Source organism: Patiria miniata, unplaced genomic scaffold, assembly GCF_015706575.1.
Source record: "Patiria miniata isolate m_02_andy unplaced genomic scaffold, ASM1570657v1 HiC_scaffold_17, whole genome shotgun sequence".
Lineage (NCBI taxonomy): Eukaryota > Metazoa > Echinodermata > Asteroidea > Valvatida > Asterinidae > Patiria > Patiria miniata.
This window is the reverse complement of record NW_024037055.1, coordinates 6,516,017-6,544,013: the sequence shown is the minus strand read 5'-3', so window position 1 is coordinate 6,544,013 and position 27,997 is coordinate 6,516,017. Positions and strand designations below refer to the sequence as shown.

General features: G+C 40.3%; 1 protein-coding gene across 3 annotated transcripts; it reads right to left on the bottom strand.

The window, feature by feature from the left end:
• On the bottom strand, positions 1-27,971 carry LOC119723660 (lysophosphatidylcholine acyltransferase 2-like). Of its 3 annotated transcripts, none has more exons than XM_038194440.1 (11): positions 27,685-27,971; positions 25,883-26,031; positions 17,515-17,735; positions 10,131-10,304; positions 7,713-7,806; positions 6,663-6,800; positions 5,596-5,721; positions 4,789-4,936; positions 4,089-4,187; positions 3,318-3,456; positions 1-2,632 (listed from the first exon to the last, which is right to left on the bottom strand). In XM_038194440.1, exons 1-11 carry the CDS (start codon positions 27,808-27,810, stop codon positions 2,421-2,423), a joined length of 1,626 nt encoding a protein of 541 aa, XP_038050368.1. In that variant the 5' UTR covers positions 27,811-27,971; the 3' UTR covers positions 1-2,420. The 3 variants fall into 3 exon arrangements, with proteins under 3 accessions (XP_038050368.1, XP_038050367.1, XP_038050369.1); XM_038194439.1 differs by lacking the exon at positions 17,515-17,735 and adding an exon at positions 14,021-14,241 and having other exon boundaries at positions 27,685-27,970; XM_038194441.1 differs by lacking the exons at positions 25,883-26,031; positions 27,685-27,971 and adding an exon at positions 14,021-14,241 and having other exon boundaries at positions 17,515-17,606.
• Positions 27,972-27,997: the final 26 nt, after the last annotated feature.

Genomic DNA, 27,997 nt, shown 5'->3' with positions numbered 1-27,997 from the left:
GATTGTACCTTTTTTGTTTGAGACAGGCTGTAGACTTGAGAACAAGTCACTAGACGGACATGTTTTGTTTGACGGCACCACCAACTTATAGTGCAGCGCCGTTTATTATTTTTATTACATCATGCTGGGTTTCGACGCGTTTGAGTAATTGGAGTTGACGTACATGCATATCGGGGTCGAAGATGCACTCTCTTCCCTGGGTGTTCGTGCCATACTGCATGCCACGTATGTGTATCTCTGAAAAGGATGCAGTGTCTGTCTGTATCGCGGCACGGTGCGCAGCGGGCTCACTAAAACCCGGCCAATTTAATACCAACTAACTGCATTCAAGTATAAGGGGATAAGTCACAGTGGCCACAAGCTTTCAAGTATATTTACATATAGTGTTCCAGGTTTCTTTGAACTTACTTTAAGTACAGAGTATCATTTTAAATTATATTTTCCTATAAAAGTGAAAAGTGCTAAGATAACCTCACTGCAAACCAAGCCAGATTTCTATTTCTAAAATGAAAAAAAATTGATGAATAATAGAAAAAAAATCAAGGTCATTCATCACTTCCAAAACAATGGATTAGCTTATTAAATGATAAATAAAATAAATACTTCTGACAACATTAAATGTCAAAAGGTGGCAATTATGTGGCTTGGCTCCCTATGCGATGATTTTCATTTTTCTGAACTCAAAAAGTGAACAAAAGCAGCAATTTCGAAGTAAGTTATACCTCAATGCAAAGTATAAACAACATAAGCACTAGCAGGGGGAAAAGTGAGGGCAGATTATTCGATTGAACAATGGGAAGAAACTTAAATTCAAAGTTTAGAAAATAAAAACGATTTCTGTATTGTTACATGGTGTTTCATTTTTCGAGCTTCGCACTTCTACAAAATATCAACCATAGCTTTTTTACATCTAGGTTACTTAGGTTTTATGTTATCCATTCTGATTTTTAAAAATTTACAGAATCATATTTCAAAGTTTAACTTTTGCATGCAATATGTACAGAAAAGTCCAGGCCGTTTAGTGCCTGATTTGCCTTCAATTTTCTTAATGCCCTAATAATGCCACACACAAACCTTACCTGAGGTGAAAAACAAAGAAAATACTTTAGATAGAAAAACACTTTGGTTGCTGAGTGCAACTCTACTGTAAATGCGGTGTATAAAAAAAATGCTAAAATACTGCTAGGCCAGCTTTCAGAGTATGGTTCTTAAAGGTACATCATTTGCAGCTATCCAAAAATTAACTGACAAAATTATTGTTGAAAAGCATACTTGGTTTTAAGATAGTAATGGCACTAAGTTCTCTGTGAAATTATTCATTCTAGCATGCTGTCATTTTGAAGAAAACAATAAAAGAAGGCCCTTTCCAAAGTTGTGTCAAGTGACGCATATTTGGAAATTTCTGTTAGCAGTTGGTTTGTAACTCGACGAATCCGTCCGTGTATAAATGTTTTGGGTCTAAGAAAATATCTAAGATATCTTTCCAAAGAAAAGTGGTTAAATTCTGAAAATGAAATAGGAGCTTGCCAGTAATTTCGACCATGCAAACTATCATGTCACCGCTAAATGAACGGTGTTTGGGTCCTACCATGAGTCTTCTGCTCCGACAGTTTTCCACACAATCCCAGCAAGCTTGGTGGTCGAGTGGCAAACATTTTCACTGTTAGCAGGAGGTCGTTGGTTCGAGTTCCACCCGAATAAGCATGTAATTTTCTTCTGCAAGCCCTCGGACAACAGTGAGTATTACACGTCGGCTTATAAAATACGTCAGTGAAGGGTGAAAAACCCACAATAAAATTTACATCTCCCCGATGCAAATTCCATCTTATAAAAATGTACGGTTGAGGTTCCCGCTGCTACATCAGAATAGAACCGGTCATTCGACCCTGGCAAGCTTTAAGGTCGAGTGGTAAGACGTCTGCTCTAGTAAGCTGAAGTCGTGGGTACGAGTCCCAACCCAGTAAACTAGTGAATTTCTCTGCAAGCCCTTGGACTAGACTGAGTGTTTACAAAATATGTCGGCGAAGGGCAAAACCCACTGTAAATTTGTGTTTTCACAGATTTTCAGGACTCGATTTCTAGAAGATAACAGTGGTCAAGAAAACCAAGTACAGAGACTGCACCCCACTAAGGAGATCATGGTTCCATGGCTAAATACTGTCATTGCTTACTGCATTCACCTATTAACCCTAGCCGCCCTGAATCCTTCACAATCCTCTTTGCCAAAGTGGAGGAATTTGCAGGATTGAGGCTATATATGCTATTTTTCCATGAGGGCAATTGGAGGATTTTGCAGGATTGAGGCTACATCCTAGCACAAAGGCCTAGGGAGTTAGGGTTAACCTACACTTTCGAGCTACAAAGAAAGATCATCATCATCGTCATCATCACATTGAGACGGGAGCCAAGCCGTCCTCATGTCAGTCTCTCTTCTTCTCCTCGCCCGTCTTGGCGGCCGACGCTTCCGTCTTCAGCTCCGTCTGGGAGCGTTCAATGTCCAGCTCGCTCTTTGTCGCGCACAGCTTGTTCTTGAAGTCGGCTTCAATCGTCTCCGGGAGGGTGGCCAGTTGCTGGTAGGTGATGAACAGCTTGGCGTACTCGGGTTTCTTCTGCATGTAGGCCTTGAACTCATCTTGAAGAAAATATTGGAAGGGGTCGACAAATTTATATGTCTGATAATAAGCAAGTTTGGTATTCCAACTGCGCATGTGCACATCAAGATTTGTCTATTTTTCTTTCGGGATAAAAATTCATCGTATGCGTGTAAAAGCATAGCAAGTACCAGCAAATTTGAAGAGATCATTGTGTTCTGAAGTATAACATTTTGCAAAAAGACTTTGGAAAGCGATGTGTTTTTAGGTGTATTGTGTGTCAAAACTTTTGTGCAAACAAAAAGTTCCATCTCTTTTCGATTGCACGAAAAATTGCACAGAATGCAGATTTGGTTACCACGTCCCCCATAGCCTTGTGTGCATTTATCTGCCGTGGTTATCCCGAAAGAAAATTGTTGAATCTTGCTGTGCACCAGACTATTTTGGAATACCGAACTGGCGTATTCTAGGCACAGTTTGGAGTTTCTGAAATGCAATTCTTGAATTCATCTCCAAATTGGGGGCAGGGGCATAACTAGGGTTTAACTTCTGGGGCATACATTTTTCAAGGAGGCACCCAAGGCAAATCAGATATATATTTTTCAATTCAAAATTTTAAAGGGGGCGGGGTCAAGGACATAATACTACATAATTATAATACATAATTTAAAATACATGCGAAACATTAGGAAATTAGAAAACAAACATTGGACATCACACATTTACCATATGTCACTTTTCTGCTGTTGTCTGCGTCGGCTTGCTTGAATATTTTCAGTGATTCTTCCTCTGCCATGCTAAATGCACTGTTCATGATCCGACACATGTCCTCGGGCTCAATGTAATCCTTGTCGCCGCCAAACATCTACAGAATTTTCAAAAAGAAATCAGTACTCATTAATAAAAAAAAAAAAAGTACTCATTAATATTGTTGGGTTCAACCCCTGTTCCAAATGGACTCTTTCTGGCTGTCAATCAAACAGTGAGCATCGACCAATCAGATCACGACTTTAGGTCAGGTGACCCTGATCAAACTTTGGCCATGTTCGAATTACTTGGCAACGGCTTGAAAAATTACAAACAGGTCTATGGCAGTGGCTGCGGCCGCTACCATGGACTTCTGTGTAATTCCCAGCCACAGCCAATTAACACGGAACACGGCCTCAGTAACAACACGAGCCGTGTCCGAAATGGGCTTCCAGAGCTACGGCTTTGCCTATTGTCAGCATGTGCCAACGTGTTTGCAACCGGCAAAGACCTAGCCCTAGCTCTAGACACAAGATTCGGATACTGCCACTGTACATGCTGTAAGAAATGTGCACAAGCCAAAGGTGGGCGGGGCTTGTAGTCAAGTACGGAACATTCCATTGTTCCACGGGCCTACATTTACTGGTCCCAATTTCATGAAGCCGCTAAGCGCAGAATATACTTGCTTAGCACAAACAAAGGGGTACAGGTACAAGTGTGGGGATCACACAGAAGATTAAGTACCCTTACCGCAAAGGCCAGTTTTAGCGTTTCGTCATTGTTGGCTGGCTGTGCCAGCAGAGAACAACCAATGACGTACTCCCTAAAGTCAATCTTTCCACTGCCGTCCTGCAGAAAAAAGAAAAAAAACAAGCAAAGAGGTAAACAAATATTTAAGTCTGTTTGGACAAGTGTGATAATTTGTAACATTGATAATGAACTTCAGTAACTATTATTTAACTCATCAGCAACTATACTACATTGTATTACAATGTGTTTACTCACTAGAAAATCAAAAACACAATGGAGTATTCAGGCGGTTTCAGGCACTACAGTGAGTTATAGGCAGGGCAGTTTGGGGCGGTAAAGTGACTACAGGGTTGATGTTTTGATAGAACTTCAGATTTTTATCAGTATTCATGCTGCTTATATATCCTCAGAAAAAGACTTTTAAAAAGGGGGGGGGGACCCCAATGGCACAAGGAACGATTCTCAATTTGACCACAAGCTCCACCTATCTTTGGGTAATTCATATATCTCACAGTGCCGGTGACTAAGTTTCACCAAGCAACTGGTCACCTGACCAAAAGTCCTGACCTAATTGGTCAATGTACAATGTTGGAGTGACAGGCACACAAGGGTCAACTGAAGGATTCCACTGAAAAAAAATACAAAATTATCAATTTTGTGAGCCCTGTTTAGAACACAAGCAACTTTACACTTTACTCACCCTGTCATAGAGAGCAAAGACCTCCTTGAGAGCAGGAGAGACGGGTAACTCCAGGTACTTGGCCAGATCCTCCATGTTGATGTAGCCGCCAGACTTGGCGATGTCGGCATAGGATTTCAACTTGTCTTGCAGGTGGTCCATCTTGACTCTGACGGGACGAAAGTGCAGACAAGACTTAGCTAAGTCCCAATTACTTGACTACGGATAGGCAGAAAGTATGGCAAAGGGCTTCAGTGGCTTCCATAGCCGCACGTGTGATTGCAAGTCGTAGCCATGTATTTTGGACAAGGGTCATTCTATAAATTTGGGGTCCACTTTGTCTCTTGTCCCTGTTACATCTGATTTCTATGATTTTATAATTCTGATGCACTCCTTATTGCAGTCGTCCTTCAAAAGTGATTATGAATAGCAAACTACCTACCCAACAAACAGATTATCAGTTGAAGTCGTTCTTAATGATACTTGAATGGCAAATTAAAATGTACCAAAGTAACAGGGACAGGAAAAATGACACACTTTGGACCTTAAATTTATAGAATGACCCACATGGCCATATTTGAGGTAACATTTTTCCGTCTCCTAAAATGTTTCCAACATGGTTTCAAAATAAGAGTTTGCCACAGACATGTTCTATCAAATTTTAAAACTTGTTAATTGTTCATTTTTTTTAATGTCCTTTGACCTTTGATTTTTAAAACATTACTATTACATCACTGATCAAACATTCTACAAGCGGTCCTTTATCGTAGTTGCTCTTTTTTTTTTTTTCAAACAATAAACAAGCACTGCTATCGCCGATTTACTCACCCGAGTTTGGTGAGCAACTTCTGGAACTCTACCAGGCCCACCTCTAGAGGGAGCCCCATCTCCTGGGCCCGCATCATCAGCCGACAGTCCTCAAAGGTGTGGTCTGTCACTGGCTTGTCAATCGCACTAAAGGGGGGGGGGGACAAAGGACGAACGATCAAAAAATATTCAACCTCCTCTAAGGCCAAACAAAAAAAATGTCGGTCTCTGGTCAGCGCTCGTGTCGATTTCAATCATGCGCGTCAATCTTTTTTTTTTCCTAAATGTTCCGCGGTAGCTCCAACAGCACCCTCTATTGCCGCACCTCCTCAATTTTTTTTAACAAAGAGCACCAAGGAATGGGGAATTGCACCAAGGCAAATGATCGAGAGCACCTAGGCAAATTATGGAGGACACCAATGTACATGAGGACACCAAAAAAGCAAAATAGACCCACCTTGACTGTACAATCCAAGCTTGAAGAAAAAAAAAAAGGAAAAAAAAAAAGCCGCGTCCCCGCGTCAATTTTGGAACTTTGGTCTGACCAGAAACCGAATATTTTTTTTTTGGCCTTACTTATAGCGGTCTTACTCTGTCTTGCAAAAATATCACATTATACAGATTGCATAATTTGGTCAAAATAAAGCTAAATTGTATAGAGTCAATATCACATGATATCTGTCACTGTTTTCGTACTTCTTGGAGTGCGGGAGTGAATATACTTTGAGGAGTTTAATGACTGCATGAAATTTCTCCATTAAAAATGGAAAAATTAGGTTATGCAAAAAAAACCTGTGAGTGGCAGGTTAAATCAAAAGCCATTGTGAAGACAATTTCTTGCTCAGCAGATATTTTCTGTGCTTAGTGAGTTTCCAATGCTTTACGTGGACCTGCTTATAGCGGGATATTCGTTGGGCAAATTTTTATGCTGAGCTAAACTAAGCTGAGAACCAGTCATGAGCATATGTACGCCACATGGCGTTTTGGCTGGTGACCTATCTCTGCTAAGAATATATCTATTGTGCTAAGCAAACCTGTACTTGGTAATGTTATTGGTTTTGTTATACTGGCCGCTGGGATCCACTTACTTGGCAATGACTGCCCGGACGTTGCGAGCAAACAGCTTAGGATCCTTGATCTCTGCCTCGCTGGGCTTGTAGACGGGCAGGAACGTGACCTGCAGTTTATTGCTGAAATTGCACAGGCTCAGCCACATGAGTTTCAGGCTGGATTGGGTCCAAAGGAAAAATCAAGATAGAGGTGTTTAGTCCAACTGACGTCTAAATTAAGGGACACCTTTTTGTTTGTTAAGTTGGAAAGCAGATTCGAAGTCGAAAACATTCACAGCAAAACTCGCCCCGAGTTGAAATGTGTTTAACTTTTGCTATAAACAGCTTGAAAAAATTAATGTTACGTCACAAATTCGTGTTTGCTTTTTGCCAAGTATTTGCGATCCTAGGTTTTTCTAAATGACTCAAACAGATGTGCCTAAGGAACAGTTCAGGCAGAGTTGTAAACAAGTCATCATAAGTCATCGTAAGTCCAGCACAAATCAATCACAAGTCATCATAAGTCAATCACAAGTCATCATGAGTCGATCACAAGTCATCATAAGTCAATCACAAGTCATCACAAATCCATCGCAAGTCATCACAAGTCAAGCACAAGTCAAGCACAAGTCAATCACAAGTCCATCACAAGTCATCATAAGTCAATCACAAGTCATCATAAGTCAATCACAAGTCATCATAAGTCAATCACAAGTCATCATAAGTCAATCACAAGTCATTATAAGTCAATCACAAGTCATCATAAGTCAATCACAAGTCCATCACAACTCATCTCATGTAAAGCCATTGCTTTGTCATTGTTCGTCCTCTGTTACTTGTGACTGACTGTGAGTTGGCTCAACTCGGTTGTACAAGTCATGAATATAGGACATACATTGTAAACCTTCCATTGAGAACTTGTGAACTAAATCTAAATCAACAGTTGAGGTCCTCATGAATACGTACGTTGGATTCATTGAACATTTGTTGAAAACACTGCAAAGCGTATCATGTTCTAACAGTAAAAAAATTATTTGATTTTTGGAGTTTTTTTCTCCAGAAAACTTGAAAAACAAGTGGCATACTTACGCTCCAGGCCCGTCCCACGTCCAAGTAAACGTGTCTAAAGCATTTTTATACTGTATGGCAACAGGCTGCACAGGCACACCAGGGTAGAAGGCACCTAATAAAGAAAGAGGTGAATTTTATAAATTCTTGAAAGTTTGTTAAATTTTATCAAAATAAATGACAGGAAATATAATTATTGAATACAATGTTGCTCATCTTAAATTGCCAATTAGAAAGAAGAAAAAAAAGAACTAAACCCTGAACATGTAAGATGCAAAATTAACTGATTGAAAACAATTATTATAATGCACCTGGCCAGTTTCCATTTGTGGTATATTTGAAAATTTGTAATAAAAAAACCCTATCCTCTCTGAGTGATCCCTGTTTGCTATTTCCTGGGTTTGCAGCATTGCTAATGTTGCTAGCATCATGACTTAGGGTGTGATCCCTGGCTAGATGGCATACATGTATATACAGGTTTATGGCTTCCTTGTTCAAGGATATTGCCAAATTGGGGAACCGCCAACATAGGGCTGAATAGCTCAGTTGGTAAGAGCACCGGAACGGCAATCCGAGGTCGCAGGTTCAAACCCCGCTAGTCAATATCTTTGTTCAACTTAGGAAAAAAATGATTGAAAACCGGCTAAAGTAACTGTTTTTATTTGACGTTCTGGGAGTTTATTTAAAATACGTCACGTAAAATCCCGCTGGCTGCGAACTTTCTTTTTTTAAACCAAAAAAGGCAAGCCTAATAAAGCTGGTCCCAGAGACCACAAAATTCTATCAAATGATCCAGAATTCAATTCAATTCAACATTTATTTCCAAGTAAAACAAACATTATTAGTAATAATTAGTAATAATTACATGAAGAAAATCAACAGTTGGAGGCATATACACAAAAAGCTGAAGCTTGTAAAGGGAATGCCTATTGAAGTTTAATGAACAATAAAGTATGATAGTAAATAATTACAACAAATCTACAAGCAATGGAGCAGAAGAAAATGTAACAAACAACAAACAAACAAACACTGAAAAATTGCCTGGGTTAATTTTACCCCAGCAAGGGTGAAAACTGCAACTACCCAAAATTGGGTTTTGCTTTACCCAATTGGCTGGGTTATATTTTCTATTAAATTCAACCAAAACTTGTGGTCATACCAGACCAAATTAAATTTGGTCTTGACCACAGATTTTAGTTGAATTGAACAGAAATTATAACCTAAACAATTGGGTAAAGCGTAAACCAATTTTGGGTAGCGGCAGTTTTCACCTTTGCTTGGGTAAAATTAACCCAGGCAATTTTTCAGTGTGCAAACACACGAACAAACACCCCAACACCCCACACAACCAATACTAACAAACAAACAAACAATAAACAAACAAACGAACAAAAGAAAAAGGACGAACAAAAGGTAACAAGTAGAAGTTGAAATACTAAAATATGATATCATAAGGGAAAGATAATGTTTGAATGATCGTATTATAATAAAAAAAATCCTGGCTGTGTCTGTACGTATAAAATGTAACCCTCATGAGAATAGCGCATCACCAAGCGGCACTGAAAAAACAGATGCTTGCCAATTTGCAATTGTCACCTAAAATAATACTCAACAGTAATGAGGCATAACCGCCACCTGACACCAACCTGATGGTGACAGACTGTACAGAAATGGAAAGCAAACTGCATTCACACCTACATTTCAAGAGGACTTCAATATTTTTAATATGTGCGGACATCTGTGGGAAATTGCCATATTGGGCACAGACTAGTATTGCTAGAAATACACAGATGTGGCCATGCAACATCTATACAGCCGTATTCGCTTCACTGGCCGTGATGAGGGGCAACGTGAATGGAAAACTCCAAGTTTGCTTTTCAATAAAAAGAAAATAAAACAGACCCATGGCTACATTGTACTACACACTAGGTAGTCTTCAGTACACCTTACATGTAATATTAGAAATAACTGGGCCTAATTTCTTGGCTCTGCTAACCACAGAATTCCGCGCTTACGACCACAACATTTGTGCTAACCGCGCTAGCAGAAAAATTCTGTGCTAACCCCGAAGGACAGAATCCTTAGTTACGGGATATGCGCATGCGCAGAAGCAAAAATTCCTCGCTAACGCGTGAAATATACTTACCGTAAGCACGGAACTTTCTGTTAGAGTAAGCAGGGATTTTTCAGTAATGGTAGGCAGACCCAAGAAATTGGGCCCAGGCCTAAACAACAATTGCCCCTTTGAAACATTCTGCCTGATTACAGCTGCCAAAATATACGATATTCACATAAATGCTTGTAGTAATCTTGGGGTATAAAAGACTACTTGGACTGGCTATTTTGTGGTAAAGTACTTCATGACACATGTATGGGAAGAGGCTTTAGTCACTTCCATAGGCACATGTGTAATTGCAAAAGCCACAGCCACAGCCTTACCTCCTTTGAACGTGATGAGGCAAGAGCCGTTCGTGCAGGTGCCTTCGGGGAAGATGACGATCTGCGGCCATTCGCTGTCCGGCTCACAACGCCTGTTAATTTCCTTGATCGTTTTGAGCCGCGAGTCTGGGTCCGTCCTGGAGACGTAGACAGGCTGAAGACAGTCCACCAGCGCTGGTTGTGGGACGGAAAACAAGTAAAAGAGAATACTTTTTTTTGAGAGAGACTTTCAATCCATTACATTGGTCTTGACCATCATAGTTGAAAACTACAGTTGCAAACCACCCTGTGCCCAAATTTATGGAGATGCTAAGCACAAATGTCTACTCAGAAAATGTTTGTGCTAAGCACGATTCAGCTGAGTACCAGTCACAAAGCAACATACAAATGCATGGCATTTTGGATGATAACCAGTTTCTGCTAAGCAATAAATAGTTTGGCGCTTAGCAAATGTTCTGTGCTTATCAGCTCCACAAAATTAGCCCAAGTTTTTAACAACATTTTCGGAATGACAATTGTTTTGGTTTACAACAGTTTCAAAGAAATTGTTGGTGTGTCTAGACTGACTGATGGGCTTTCTGTAAACAATACGGACCTCTTTTCTCGCAACCCCCCCAAAAAAACAACAATAAAACATTTCATGAAATTTAAATTTGAATCATAGATTATTAATCATCTGTGATTATTGCTCAGTAGATCGGCAATTAGCGTAGAGAATTCAGACAGAAAATACCGATCCATGTTCCGGAAGGCCTGCACAGAGAGAATCTCGCCAGCTAGACAGCACATACAGTGTACCCATGTAAAATTTCAAAAATGGATGGACAACAGAAAACACCAATGCAAAAAGGAGGGTAGTCTAGCGGCTAGACGTTGTTATGGTTTGATACGCGATAACCCGCCACCGCGAGAGGGCACTATCACGACCAACCAATATCGCCCACGGACTTGTCAGGAAGTCTGTGGGCAATATAGACCTTTCTTGTTTGTAAACATTGGCGCCATTTTATATGGGCTGCCGCAAGCGCATAATAGAAGCTGTGGTTGGCAACATATTTTTCCAAAAAAGTCCCCATAACGCCCTCAATACATGTACATAGTAAAAAGGCATGTTTAGGAGTTATGTTTTAGCTTTGTTGACCTTCCATAGTTTTGCAATTTGTGGTTGGCAAAATGTACAGTTTACCAACCAAGCATAGAAAGGTCTATTGGTTGGTCGTTATCGTGGCAGTGGGTTACTGCGTATCCAACCATAACAACGTCTAGCCCCTAGACTAAAAGGAGGGGGGAAAAACAATTTCCAACCATATTGAGCAAAAATCAGTCTTTTATAGCCATGCACCGAATAACCAATGCACATGCTTACACACTGTACATGCCCAGATGCAACATGCCTGCATGCTCAACTATACCATTCATGCCTTGCGTTTGCACATTTTTTTTTTTGGCCAGGATACATGAAGTACATGTGGGTCATTCCATGCCAACTCAACAAATGGTGCACATTTGAGGACTTCACTAAGGACCAACCTCAAACATATGTGAAGCAAAATTTGGTGCGGAATGTCTGACGTTGGTTTTTGGGGGGGTCAAGTTATCGTAAAAATAAACAATTTGCTTTTTGCAAGGGCTATATCTCATTCAATGAAGTTAATATAAGTGTAAGATTTTACATGAAAGTAGTTTCAATTGGGGGCTATTACAGGCAAAAAATTTGGTGAAAAAAATATTTTCAATTTTTGACTTACACCCCCCCCCCCCCCCCCCCCCGAACATTGGTCCAGATGAGTTTTCGGCCATTTTGGGGCCCCTTTAACTTAAAAATGAAACAAGCGACTTTCTTTCTGTTTAAATATTTGAAATCTACAGCAAAAAATAGCCCAGATTACCAAGTTTGAAATGTCTGGGGGGTATAGTTTTAAATATATGGCCCTTTAAACATTGAATTTCGTGACGCGACGCGCTTTTGGCCCCGCCCACCTCAAATTTCAAAATGCTGTTGCGCAAGAACGAAAAGTCGTAGAGACTCCAAATTTTCAGAATTTGCATTTCTCCTAAGTATCTTTCAGTACACCAAAAAAGAAAAAAATCCAAGAGGTGATGGTGTGCACCATTTGTTGAGTTGGCATGGAATGACCCATGTATAATATATGCATGAAATTTTTTCGGTAATTTTGATGTACACACATGCATCTATTGCTAGGTGAAGTGTCCATGCAAGTTAATGAATAATTTTCCAAATTTGGCAAATTACATGAAGCCACACGTACATCCTACAGTTACGATTTATCAAAAATTTTGTCAGTGAGTGGAACAGCATGAATACAGTGGAAATTTACGCAGTACTGCAGCAGCTCTAAATGTTACACATTAACTTACAAATCAGTGCCTGACTAAGTGAAAGGTGTGGCTGCCCTATTACTATGTTATAGCTGACTAAGACGACACATACAAAAATGATACACGTTGCCGCTGTCACTTGAACTTTGCACAACGTACAAGGTCTACTTTCTCATTCATATTCCACATTTCACATTGGTGTTCTCAAATCAGTAGGCTTTATGCAGACATAGGGCCTACATCTACAGGGTGAGCCACAAAGAAAGTGACCAATTTAGAAAAAAGTAACATATACATGTAACTCGCTCCATTTCATAACATAGGGATAAAGTACATGTTATTGACTAGTAACTGTGAAAATTTCACGTAATTTGCACACTCTATCCCCAAGTTATGTCTATTTTTCTTGGAGCACATTCAATTAAAATTGCCCGGTGATGGATTATCTGAACAATAGCTAGCACAATGCTTTTGCCATTGAAGGGGGCCTTCATGATAGAATGGAAAGCGTGCCTGGATTGATCTTTACAAACATGTCATGTCCAGCAGGAAGTATTGAAGGGCATTGGTCATCCACTGATTTCCTCAAACAAGTCTTTGTTCATGTCAAAAGTGAAAGGTGTGCATTGATACATGTACATTACACCTACATGTATTATCTATATCTTGTGTTCACAAGGCAGTATCTGTTTCATTTAGGGCAATCTTCAATTGTTACAGTTCTACTTGTGATTTAAACATTCAGTTAATAAGGGTAATAATAACATTCTCTGTTATGGGCTCCGTGCGCCAACAAAAGAGGTTGCCCTTTTACCTAGCAACGACGTCCCATGGGCAGGACACATATTTCGCTGGTTGGCGCGAGCACCGTTCCTTGTGTGTGACACACGTACACCAGGGGATTTGTACTATGTACACGTAGTGGCCGCGCTCCGCGGCAAAATATTGCAGTCAGGCAAGATGGCGTCGTTCGGTCACCCCCAACTGTATTTTCTTTGCCGGTGAGGGGGTACTTGTGAACGGAGCGGATATTGTGTGCTTGGATGCTGTAATTTCATTGGTCTAGGACGGCCACGTGTCTGGACCACGAAAATGCATGTCAAAACTGTAAAACTTGCAATGTAATTCTTCCATGACCCAGAAAACTTATCGCTGCGGACCGCAAAAGTTAAAACTTAAAACTTACAATTGACAGTTGACACTTGACATTTTGTGATATGTTTAGTTGCTGTCTGCACTGCACTGGGTTCTTAAAAGTTGACACAAGTCTGCGTTATTTTATCCAAAAAAGTCCAATGCCAATGCAACGAGCACCACCGCCCGGAGGATTTCAAGTATAATCTAGGCCTATTTTATGTACGGCAGAGCATACAAAGAGGATTTTAGAAGATTTGGGAGGGTTAGGGATTTAAGCTAGCCAGCTAGGACTATACAGTACTGCAATCAGCCTGGTCAGAATTGAATCGTACTTATCGTAATGTAGTAAAACACGCCGTAACCTGTAACAGAGGGCTAAGGTCTTTGTGCTCTCAAAATAAAAAAAAACCTACTTCCGAAAATTGGCACCTTCCCGTTTTCTTCCCTAGACACGCCACTGACCACTTCCCGGCAGGCAAAGATGGTCAGCGAGTCCATGAAGCTAGTGTGGGGCGCAAAGACAAGGAGGTGGGCCTCCGCGGGGGGCGCCCGACGACCTCTGACCTCGATCCAGTGGAAGCCCATCAGGAAGATGTGAACTCGGGCCAGGATCATCGCAAAGTTCTGTAGACTTCTGTACAACGTTGGGGAGATTGGGAATGTGATGAGGAAAGACACACTCACACAATGCACTGCATGGAGGGTAGGGTAAATGATTGACGGCAAAATACACGTTCCAAAATATTGAGAGGGCTCAGGAACCTGAAACTGATAAAACAGTTACGCAACATCTTCTTTACTGCAGGCCGCTATACATTGTAAATTTCATTTTGAAGGGGGGAGCATTTACCATGTTTACATAATGCAAATTTGATACACATTCACTAGTACAGGTACATATGTGCAATACAATCTTTGCAAGTCCTCAAGCCTAATTCAAGTCACAACTCACAAGCTATTACAATGAATTGTAAAACAAAAGCATTTAAAGACCGCAAAAAAGAAAGTCCACACTCATTGGAGGGGTCATAATTTTGAATCTGATCGTCTTATGATGACGTCATTTATATAGACCTTTGAGGAATTTTGTTGGCTACATTTTGATACCCCGTTTGCTACCAAAGACTGTAAATCATCCAAGATTGACAACGGTTTATGAAAATTGATGCAGTTTGAAAAGTTGCAAATTTACAGATTACGGAAGGAGAAATTGCTAAGCGTAACCACACAAGCCCGTAATTGGCCCCCGACCGACTGCACACGGCCCAAACAAAGTGCTCCCATGCAACAAGCGATGTGGGATAGATATTCTCTGCTGTTCGTTTCGGGCAGTGTAAGATTGTCAATGTTGGACGATTAACAGTCTTTGGTAGCAAACAGGGTATCAAAATGTAGCTAACAACATTCCCCAAAGGTCTATATAAATGACGTTATCATAAGACGATCAGATTAAAATTAGGATCCCTCCCATGAGTGTGAACTTTCTTCTTTTTTTTGCTGGTGTTTATGCATTTGTTATTGTTCGTGACTGGACTTGTGAAAGGACTTGTGACTGGACTTGCGACGGACTCGACTACAACACTGCCTCAAGTGAAGCGCCAGTCCGTTCAAATAAAAATGTGTCAAAAAAAAAAAGCATTTCCTTGTCATTGTTCACTGATCCCTGTTGCCTCACTTGTGACTTCGACCGGTGACTTTCCTTCCGTGTGACAGAGAAATCAGTAACACAAAGCTGACATTGGGAAAATCCATGTCAACAATTGCATTTTTCTGTTCTATTTCTTGGTGGGGTGCAACACGATGAATATGAGACTTCTGAAGTCCAAGTTCCATGCAAGGTATCAATATGCATAAAAGGTGTATTTCTGTTGTTCTTGAAATATCATAAATGCTAATGAGAGACTTATTGAATGATGGAAAAGGGTCACATTCTGCCATCAAACAATCCAAAAATTCTCCTGAAATACCCATGAATCGCAAGCATTCCCATCACTAAATTGCAACACTCCCATTCCACATGCATTTAGATGGTTTGAACTGTCATGCCTTTACGTCGGTTAAAAAATTACTGTGCGTGAAAAACTGTAAATGTTATATTACAGATATATCCCTTTGTAGGCTAAGTCTCAGCACACAGATAACAAGTTGTTCCATTGAGCTGTGACAGAGATATCCCTTTGTATGGTAACTACTGTTCATCATCATATGTACACTTACATGTATGATTTGACTTGTGATTGATAACAACACATTTTGTACAAATAACCCGACTTAACTGTTATTATGTACAGTAAGTGGTAAGAAATTTGCTCACGAATTAGGTGGGGTGTGCAATTATAGGTAGTAAGGGAACCGGGTACCGGATTGATAAAAACACTGGTAATCCGGTACCCGTTAATGTCCAGACTGTTCACAAAAGGTCTGCATGATAATACGCATCGGTGCGTCAAGTCAATTAAAAGCAAGATACCGGTACAAGTGTGTACTGTTGTATTCGAGTTCCTGCAAGTCCCTGCAAGTCCATCACAAGTCCTGGCAAGTCCATCACAAGTCCTGGCAAGTCCATCACAAGTCTTTCAGTCTCACTTTCAAGTCACGTCACGAGCTTTTCAAATGAACTCTTACAAAAGCCTTCCTTTGTCAATGATCATCTAGTTTCGTGACTGGCTTAATGAAAGGACTTGTGAAAGTGAAAGGACTTGTGAAAGTCCTGACTCGTGATGGACTTGAATACATCACTGCAGACTAGCAAGTTTGAAGTTTCATTTGCGATCACCGTCCTACCAATTAAGGTACACGTAACGTTTCCATTTGCAGTCAGAGTTGGAGTCAAGTCCTTGCAAATCACAAGTCAGTCACATGCCTAAAGTCGAGTCGCAAGCTCTTCATGTGAACTGTGACAAAGGCATTCCTTTGTTATTGTTCATCTCCTGTTACTTGTGACTGGACTTGTGATTTACTTGTGACGTGCAACAGACTCGACCAGGGATGTAGTCGAGTCCATCACAAGTCCCTGCAAGTCCATCACAAAGCCCTCCAGAACCAAGTCAAATCACAGAGCTATTCATGATTTGACAAAGGTATTCCTTTGCTATTGTTCACCCACTGTTGCTTGTGACTGGACTTGTGATCGACTCGACTACATCCTTGGACTTGACTACCACACTAGTCATAATACTGCAAATGCCCAGCAGTGTGTCTCGGCATTTCTTCATTAGGTTTCTACATTTAATTAAGTTTATCTCGACAAGTATTAAGGATGAAAAAGTGGGCGTGGTTTGAGTTGAAATGGGCGGAACAGTCTGCTTAAAACTAACTTCAGACAAGCTATCACTAACACTTTTAACACCATGCAAGACTGAGTTGTGCAGGAGTTACTAAATCACAGCTATTAACTTTGTGACAGTCAATATGCCTTTTAGTCTACAAATACATTTTTAGAATGTGAGTGAGCATATACTTCAGCGAACAAAATTTGATGCCATTTTTTGAGGTGGAACCAGGATCGCATCTACTGTGTACATGTTTGCACTTCAGGCTCCTTAAGGTTAACCAAATGCACGCGTGCCCCATCTTTAAGAAGGTGTGCATGCAGACGTGGTTTCCACCTCAAAAACGGTTTCTAATTTTGCTCACTGAATAAGTCTACAACTTGAGACAAATATTTCACATGGACACAAACACAATGTGACAAGCGTATGTACATGTATGCACCACAGGAACAAGCAAGTAACGTGCAACATCCACATGCTCAGGCAAGGTAAGGAAAGACTACCATGCAGTAACAAGACTCCAAATGAAAGTACGAAAACATTTGTGGGGATGCAGAGATTTGGAGGGGAAAAAAGCAACTGATGAGCCTTTTTACAACTTCTTTTTGCATCACTGACTCGTCAAACCTACGTACGTCCAATCAGCGGGTAATCTTTCATGCCTGTTTTCGCGATCACCGTCGGGTACCCCATCATGTAGAACAGCAGGCCGTCAAAGATGGTCGTGTGGCACGCGGCCACGGCAATGGGCGCCTCGCGTGGGGACGCCTGCATGCCCCGAATGTCCACCCGATGGAAACCCATCGCGAAAAACATCGCCCGGTACGCGAAACCCACGGGGAATCTGCGCAACAAGCTGCGTAGTAGAGAGAGGGAAACATAGAAAAGGGAAAGAAGGGGAAAATACAAAAAAAACCAAAAACAAACACAGCTAAGTGTGATGAGCCAGTGAGGTAAAGATTCCTGTTACTTAATTGTACATGTAACTGGGTCATTCTATAAATGTGGGGTCCACTTTTTCCTCATTTTTCCCCCAACAAATTAGGGTAGGGGCTGTCAAAATAGGGTAGGAAGGGTAATCGGAAGCAGAACTTTTATTTTTTTGGGCCTTACACAAAGCACACTACCTACCCAACAAATGACAAATCGTTTGAAGTCATTCTTAACCCTACATGTATATAAACACATGATAAATGGCAAAAATGTGCGGCTGATTTTAGAGGCACTGCGTCACAATCTTGAGCCAGACCTTGTGTTGTTTATGCTCAGCCGAGCCTAAATTTAGGCCTACATGTAGATTATACATTTGTACTTGAAATCTTCTGCACTGCTCCAACATATTGACAGTGATTGTTGGAGGATTTTGCAGGTTCGAGCCCGGTGTCACCCCTCCAAGGACCACATTCAAGAAAAAAAGGAGGATTTTACAGGATTGAGGCTGTGTGCAATTTTGACATGGTGGCAGTTGGAGGATTTTGCAGGATTGAGGTTTCATCCTTGCAAAAATGTGTTTAGTTTAATAGGGTTAATTAATGCAGTCGTCCTTGATACTCTAATGGCAAATCAGTTCAAAGTACTATAAAGGTAACAGGGACGGGAAAAAAAGGTCAAATTTTGGATCCTAAATTTATAGAACGACCCAACTGTCAAACTTGTGAGTGACAGTGAGTGCTGAGGTGAATATATTTCAAACTGTCAAGTCACAGCAATCACCTTGAATTTTGAATTGTGTACTCTGTTTAAAGGGCCAGGTTACACAAGGCAATTTCCCCAGGCAACTTGGGAGGGCAAGCAAATGCACTGCAAGCTAAAACAGAAATCTCGGAAAGAACATTTTACTACAGTCAGCAGAAATTCCTCAGAAACTCACATGTACACTGAGAGATGACTTTTTCAGTTGTTTTTCTACATGTACTGTAAATTGCCCAGAACATGTTTTCTATAAATGGCCTTGCATAAAACACTCCTCATGTCAAGGTTTTCGACATGGTTTGAGGGTTGATAGTTGATATTGGCTCCCCGAGGTATTGGAAGCTGACAGACTAGTTCCCAGACTAGTTCCAAGGATGAAGCTGCATGTACATGTAATATGACTATCCACCTGAACTAAACCATGTTTTATTTGTTTTACTATGCCTCATACATTTTCACACAAATTTCATGAAGTTCTGACATGAAGTTACGCAAAAGTTTTCTTGGCAAAAAGTTGTTGTGCCCTATCTCATCTTTTCATGTAGCTGCTGCATGCTGCTAGGGCATGTAGGGTGACGTTCGCACGTACACACTAACCCTGTGCGCTACCGTAGTTCCGCGATTGCTTTGTAAAGCACATAGTAGCCTAGCGAACTGGTAACCAGTGCAACAGTCTACTACGCAAGCTTATTTAACCTGTGCGTGAAACCTCGCGCACGCGCTTGGTAAACAGCAAAACTAGCGGCTGACACGTGATGGTGAATGGACCAGTGAGAACTCGGCTCTCGATCATGTATGAGATAATGTTAAATGCAGTCTGCTAGAGCCATTCAACAAATGGATTATTTTAAGGGGGTGCAAGGCCTCATGTTATAGTCTCTCCCACTGGTAAACTATGGTAAACAAAAGAGAAACTACTGGTTTATCAGAAGTGCCCTTTTAACCCTCGGACGCAGAAAGCCCATTTAGTAACACACTTACAGTAAGGGGTCCCCCGGGGACCCAGATATTTAGCGCCACGGTTTGAGGCTACACAACACTGTATCCACATGAACACAATCTTGCCATGTCTGTAGACTATACATAGTCTGTGGTCAAGCCGTGCACTGTCTACTCGCAAGTGACCTTGTTTGTGCACGTGTATATGGTGGGTCCCCGGGTGGGCAGAAATTGCGTCGGAGTTGTTTTGTGCGCGTGTATATGGTGAGTCCCCGGATGGGCAGAAATTGCATCGGTCCTTAGCCCAGGTTGTCATGCTCAGATATGCCTGACCCGGGGTCACACACTAAAGGTGACTGCATATATCCGTAGAGGGTGTCTCTTGCTAGGATTAGATGGAAGATCACCAGAATTGGTTTGAAATTTTTTTTTTAATTAAGGTAATTAACCAAATTGGGTCCCCAAAAGGGCTAGATTCTGCGCCGCAGGGTTAAACCTGTAATACCGGTACGTGTGGTGTCAGTTTCTGGTGTCCATAAAACATACATAATGTCAGCTGATCACTCGTCATGCAACAGTTAATCACACTCACACCAACAACACAAGTTGTTCGTTATCTGCATGTGGTTTATAAGTGAAATTTTGTTGGGGAGATCATCCAAAATTATTACCGTTGAAAAATTGTCAGCACCAGCCCCTATAATCCCCCCCCCCCAAAAAAATTATTCATGCCCATTTTAACGTCACTCAAAAAAATCAATGAAAGGAGTTTTTAGAAATGTGCAACATTGATAATTCCATAAAAAAAAAATCATTTATGACATTTATGACATTTGTAGTCGAGGGTAAACTAAGGTAAACCTCCTCATTTTTAAGTTTTTGTTAAAATTTCTCAGTACTACTTGGAGACACTAGGAAATAAATGTGTGGTTTCATACAGTACCGGAACATATCTCCTCTATGGTGTGCAAACATGGTCATTTTGGGGAGGAAGTTTGGCGTTACCCGGGTCTTTGGGTAAAAACGCCTGCCCAATATTAATTTTTTTAAGATGGCTTTACCACAGGATTCCCTGTGGTATAGCCCCAGTATTTTTTTCTTAATCAGGAACAAATCACAGTGGTGATTGCATGATAAACCTCATAGTTTTATTTTTTTTTCATGTTTCTATAAAAAAAAATACAACACAATAGATAAATACACTTATCTCTGTACCAACAATCACAAACAATACATGACATGTTTTACTCAAAATTGAACCCTTATTTGTATGTTTGTCAACTTAGCACTACATGTATATTAAACCCTATCTTCCACAATACAGTAGCCAATATTCACCGACAAATGACAGTTTACACAACGTACAATAGGCATGACACAACAGTGGACCTTGGACTTGTCACATCAATATTGACATACATAATGAAGCACAGTATTTTATTGATTTAGTTAAAGGTACATACTGGTAACATTTACTCTGTGCGCAAATGTTTTTCGTTTGACGCAGCGTCACTTCTATAATCTTAAGACAATGTAAGAAGGGTGCATGACAAATAACCTGTTGAAGTTTTAGCTATGCAGCTACAAGTAAACAAATTGAGACAACAGAGAAAATAGACACACTTTTGTTTCTGTCTCGTGACTGGATCCCATTGTTAAAGCACATTAATTTCACTTTCACATTAATTTCACTTTCAATGATGGTTTTCTTTCAATGAAAACATTTTCTGCCAGAAAAAAATTCCAAGGGTATTTGGTACCAATCCTACCAGTATCTTCACTTTCAGCAAAGTTATTCTCATTAAATCGGTACGTACATTAATTAACAGGTAAAATATGTTCCCACATAATACAAATACCCTTGAACAAGCGATTCCATGAAAGTATGGAAATTAGGCCAAAAAAAATAATAGTTCTGCTCCGGTTACCCTACCTACCTACCGCTACAGGTAGGCCTACCTACCTATTTTTTTTGGGGGGGGGGGAATGAGGGGGAAAAACCTGAAAACCATCAATCACTACCTTTTACCCTTAAGCTACAGGCAGACACCTCCATATGATAGTACACCAAAAAAATTGCCAAAAAAAAAAAAAAAAAAATCCCTCCCCACCTACTGGCACATGTGACCTATTTTCAAATGCCATGTAATCGGAGGCAGAAATTAATGAAGCCTGAAAATACATTTAAAAGTAATTTTGAAATGCTGAGGGTAAACAAATTATTTAAACCTTGTTCGTTAAAATGAAATCAACTCGCATTATTTTTTTGAATATTTTTTAAGTAAGATTTGAGGCTTTGCATGGTGGAGATACTAAATAATGAAAGGTTTGCGGAAACACCATGTGCGAATAATTTCTCAACTAAGAGAATGGTTCTGAAAAGAACCAGAGGTATAAACTCTTTATACCTCTTTATACCTCTGGTTCTTTTCAGAACCATTCTCTTAGTTGAGAAATTATTCGCACATGGTGTTTCCGCAAACCTTTCATTATTTAATATTTTTTAAGTTTCTTTTTTCTGGGTATAGGCCTAGCAGAGTAAATTTGTGAATTATTAATCTGCGAAAACTCTTGCACAGTTTTTGGTTGAACTGGAATTTATTTACAATTTTTAAAATGGCAACAACATTTCTGAAATTTAAAATGAGTAGCCCTGTGCAAGTGTGTCAGGCGTGGCCCAACTGTGACTCGTGCTTGGAGGCATAGGAAAGAGCATGAGCTGAGGTCCGTGGAAGGAAGTCATTCTGAGGTGAACGGAAATTTTCAATTATAATTTATGCAAACACAGACAGGCAGGAAACACACATAATCTACGCATTTTTATAGCTAAGGTGAGAGTATGATGTCATCAGTCTGGTACGGTACATGTGTGCATTAAATTTAATAACCTATTTGCAATTCGTCGGGTGCAACAAAAAGGGACGAATCGTCTACAGTCTTTGAGCAACTGATATGTCACTTTGTGGAGTGTGTGGTGCGACAGGCGAATTTGGCACATATGTAACTGGGATCTGGCCGTACATGGTCTTGTAAGAAATTGGGTTTTTGTAACTTTTCTATTTTTTGTGCTCTGTTCATAGTATGTAGCAATTTGAAAAACATGAAGTACATGTAAAAGCCACACTACCTTAACCCTAACCCCCTAGGCCCTTGTTGCTTACAACCATCCTCAATCCTCCAAAATCCTCCAAAATTTTCCAAAATTTTGCAACTTTGCCTAAATTTTTCAAATTGTCAGACAGTCCTGCCTCAAAATGCATTCATCCTCAATCCTCCAAAATCCTCCTCATACCAAAACTTTGCACTCGTGTTTAAATGAAGGATAACCAACGCCAAATCCTTCAAAATCATCAGACAGTCCTGCCTCAAAATGCATTCATCCTCAATCCTCCAAAATCCTCTTGTGCTTCAATCACCATTCATCCTCAATCCTCCAAAATCCTCATGTGCTTCAATCACCATTCATCCTCAATCCTCCAGAATCCTCATTTGATTCAATCACCATTCATCCTCAATCCTCTAGAATCCTCCAAAACCGCCAGGAGGATTTTGGAGGAGTGAGGTGGGTTAGGGTTAACGGCCGGTTCACACTCAGTGTGAACACGAACGTGAATTTGTGACGTCAGGGCAAGTTTTCGAGCTGCGAATTTACAAAAGTTGAACACATTTCAACTCCGGCAAATTTCGCAGCAAATGCTTTGTGACGTCAAATTTGCATTGCATTCACATTCACATGAAGTATGAACCAGCCTTAAGGCAAATAATTATTTGGAACTGGCTTTAGATACATGTACATTTTGATTGAAAGAAATCTACAGTTGTCAATTTCAGGCAACTCCAAATTACAAACGTGTAGCAACACTATTGATGCAGTAGTTGTACTGTACATGTGCATACATACATGTACATACAGAAAATGAGCTTCAAGATTTGTGATACAAAGAAATTACATATTACTTGCTTAGTTGTACTGAACAATGTACCTGTACAAAGCAATACATGTTAATGTATTATTGAAAAACAATTTCATAAAAAAGCAGCCTAACAAATTGTTACCTCCCATATTTGGCCATCACATAGTATTCCCTTGAATGCGAGTCCATTTGCAGAAAAAAAAATATAACCCCCACTCCCCCTCCCCCAGCAAGCTGATTTAAATTTGAAGCTCAAGACTAGTCTGGTGTCTGACCAACTGCTTAAAAAAGAATGACCATTTAGTAGTTTGGTTAGATACTGTTGAGAGAACATAAACAAAGAGTGTTCTAGGTACCATACGATTCTTTTGGCATACAGAGCGAGTCAAAAAAGTGGAACCCAAACCCCAAAAATTATATTTCATATTTTTAAAAAATATGTAGCACCGAAATAATAATGACTGGAAAGCCAATATCATAAACTACTTTAAGATGAAAAAATTACTGAAATTGCTTAATTCGTTCAAACAATATCGCCATTTTAACGCAAAAAACCTAAAACATCTTTTGTCCAAAACAAAATGTGATTTTAAGAATCGTTGTCACAATCGTCTTCAAACATCACCAACAATAAAACCTCAGTTTAAAAGTAAAAAATATTAAACAAAGTCCTTTTGAAGGCCAGTCTTTAAAAAAAAAAGTGGATTTTATAAATCATATTCTTTGCCTAACCAGGGTTGTTGATGTTGTGCCCATTCTTGAAAATCACGCATTCTTAAGAATGTGGATGCACATTCTTAAGAATGTGCAACTGGATCCTTGCGCAATCTTCGCAAAAAATAACTCTTCCAGATTGAGCGCACATTCTTAAGAATGCGCGACAAGATAACGGTCTTGTCGATGCCGAGCACCGGCTGCGCTTGGCAAGTCTAGCTGCATCCTCGTTCACTGATTCTCAATAATTATACTGTTGCAACGCAAGGCGCTGAAAAGTAGAGTGGATATGATAAGTATCTATAGGCATATTGATATGGGGGGGGGGGGGACCGGGAAAAAATAAGAGACATAATGGAAAGAATTCTGATTTTTGGGATAATAAAAGCGGGGGGGGGGGGGGGGGGGGGGGGAACGTAAGAATGAAGAATGTGAAGAATGAGAATGAATACTGCGACATCCCATAGTGCTAATGCTATTTCCCATTTTAATTGCCACCAATTTATTGTTCACACCCCACCATTACGTCGCAGAGCTGGATTCTATCTAGTCAAAAGAGCAATTTTGGCAGCTTCTGGACATCGTTTTTTTTTCGTAGCATGCATATGATACATACAGGGACTTGTAACTTGTCTAGCCTAAACAAAGCACTTCCCAGACTAGTTCCCAGTCCTCCGTTATTACAAAACTTCCCATAGTGGGCAGAAAAAAGCAATAATAACAGGTTTAATTTGATTCAAATTATCGTAGTTATACGAGTACAGAAGCATAGAACATTTTCTTTCCTCTTTATATAAATTGTTTCCCTTTTAACCGCTATACTTTTCATGTAACATAATTATGTCGTGCAATGTTTGTTAAGATTGGGCAAAATTTATAAATTGTGCACGTGATATTCCCACCCAATCTTAAGAATGAGCGCTCGTTCTTAAGAACGCGTGCTCATTCTTAAGAATGGGCGCTCATTCTTAAGAGTGCGCGCACATTCTTAAGATTGCGTGATTTTCAAGAATGGGCACAACATTGATAAAGATATTGTGTACTACAGTTGTTGACAGTTGTTAAAACAAGTATTCTGTGTCATTTTCTTTGTTGCTCCAAACAGTCAGAATACACACTTAACAGTTTTTGGGCGGTTTTTTTTTTTTTACTAAACAGGTTTTAGGGTCATTGCGTTTTACTAGTGATATTCTTTGAACGGATTGACCAATTTCAGCAACTTTTTCATCTAAAAGTAGCTTATGAAATTGGCTTTCCAGTCATTATTATGTTTGGTGCTACATGAAATATAATTTTGTGGGTTTGGGTTCCGCTTTTTTTTACTCACCCTGTATCTACTCAATGCGGCACTACAGAATTGTTGGATGGTTGTTTTGTGGGCAAGATTACCATATGCGAAGTTCACTAATTTTCCTCTGTATTGACTAACAAGCCCCCAGACAGCAATTTCATGTCATCAAAGTCAACTTGAGCAGTGAGAAAATACAAGCATTTTCTTAGAAAACACTTAGACTGTTTCAGTCCAATCTCATAGGGTTTGTACACAGGTTGTTGAGTGAACTTCGTATATGGAAATCTTTCCATTTTGTGTGCCAGCCTATTTTTCTTTATCACGTTTTCATAAATTGGGCACTTTCAATACACACTAATAATTTTGTTCTTCAAATGTTTTTTTTTTATTATCTCAAACCCCCCTCCCATCATCCAAAAATGTTGATCTTGAATTGTGTCTTTTTGAACTCACCTTCTCCAACCTGTGAAAGGCTTCTGTTGTTCAGCAGCGTTTTTTTTGTGGCCCATCACGATCACGCTGCAGAACAACCAATCGACGAACAGAAAGAGTATGGCAAAAATGGCACGAATGGGCACTATTGTCACTGACATAACGGCAATCTGAAGATAGTATAAGAAAAAGAACAGGGGAAATTTCATCGTGCTGAAAACAGAAATTTGTTAAGCATACATGAAATTAGGTTATCAGCCAGAACTATTTTTTAAATTTTGCATAGAGAGAGGACCTGAAATTTGATGGTAGACTGAGGGTATGCTTGACCGATACCGACTTCAGAAACCTTAAAAAACAGAAGGTTTAAAAAAAAAAGCAGTATTTTTGGTACGACGATCGATTCGATCTCATCCTTTTGGCTAAATCATGGCTAAATTCAAGGCCACACCAGCCGCCGATAGACTGCACCATAATCTGTCCCGATAGCAGGAACACTCAGCCGAGCTAGACATCCAGCAGAACAAATCCCGTAAGTTTTATAATAATTTCTGTCACGATTCCTTGTGTAATTCCACGCTAAAACTGTCTTGTCAAAAGATTGAATTCTACTTTCTAGACTTTGCATTCCTAATCACACTTGCATTGCAAAAACTAGACCCGTGAACGTGGCTTGTTGTAAACTACGCCACGTTCTTATGTCATTTCGAACCTGGCGAACGTGTCCCTCTGACTCCCTCCGTTACACACACTGGACGTTATTTTGCCTATGTAATAAGTACTCACATATGAAGCTGTCTTGAATTCTATTTGTACGTCAAAACTTGCATTTGACGAAAATTGAGGAAAATTCTGGCCCCGGTTCATGAAGTCCGTCCGCTACTGCTACTGCTAGCTGCCATTTTCTCCCAACTGACGCATGCGCATTGCGTTTTATTTTCGTATGATTCGACGGCTGTTTACTGTCGCAGCTAAAACAGACATCGTTTTTCGACAAGTTTCAAGTCCTTTCCTCTCTCACCGCACCGCACGCGGTCGCACGTGCGCCCGCGTGTGTGTGCACACACGTACTGCTGTACACGAGATGAGCCGAGCAGCCAATCGTCTGCGGGGTTTTTTTTTTCGGGGTTGCGACATGAAACAGCCGTCAATCTGTCCAAGCGACTCAGACGCGTCCGGGGTTATTTGTCAGGGTCAGGTTAAAATCTAATTTCTACACGTTCGTATGGGTCTTTACTGATGGGCAAATTTCGTCGAAATTACACGGCCGAAACAATCGGACGGGCAAATTTAGATTTCTAGGTGAGTACTCAACACCCATACGGAATTATGTATGTCGGATCGATTTCGCCAGGTTCGAAATGAAACAAGAACGTGGCGTTGTATACAACGCCACGTTCACGGGTCTATGCAAAAACCAGCAACGATCATGACGATTGCAAACATGAACTGTAGAATTTTGTCAAATTGATGTTTTACTGTGGTCAATCACTCCAAAAAAGATGGCATCAGGATAGTGCATTTCTACCCCCCCCCCAGCCCCGCCCCCAGCCCTCCCCCCCCCCCAAAAAAAAATTAAAACAGGTTTAAAACAAGTTAAATAAGAACTGCTGGTGTGTCAGTCAATGTTTGCATGTCAATTTTGTCAATACTAGTCTAATTGTTTAATTGTGTGATGTAAAAAAACACCACGGATTAATCTTGTCTTGCTAGTCGGCAATCTATAAAGCTTAAATAAACACTATGTAGGCCTATGTAAATATGTAGACCCATACAATAGATAAACCGCATGAAATTGCAAATGGCAATTAAGACGCACTCACCCTGATTTTATCCCAGCCACTCAATTTGAGTCTGTGCACAAACGGGTTGGCGATCGTCGGCATGATGAGAGATTTCGAACGGGGAATTCGCTCCCGTACGGGTGGTGTTTCCGGCCTTTGCTCCATGTCTGCAATGGAAATGCTTTACTTAATACGTGATATTAAGCACAAGGCTTTGAAAGTCTCTTGTTCTGGAAAAAATGGTCAAATATCAAGACATCTTCAACGCTGGATGACGGTTCCACTGCGCCGAGTTATGATTCTGAATTCTGTTTGGCGCCCTCTATCGCTAGCGCTTTGATCTCGTAATTTT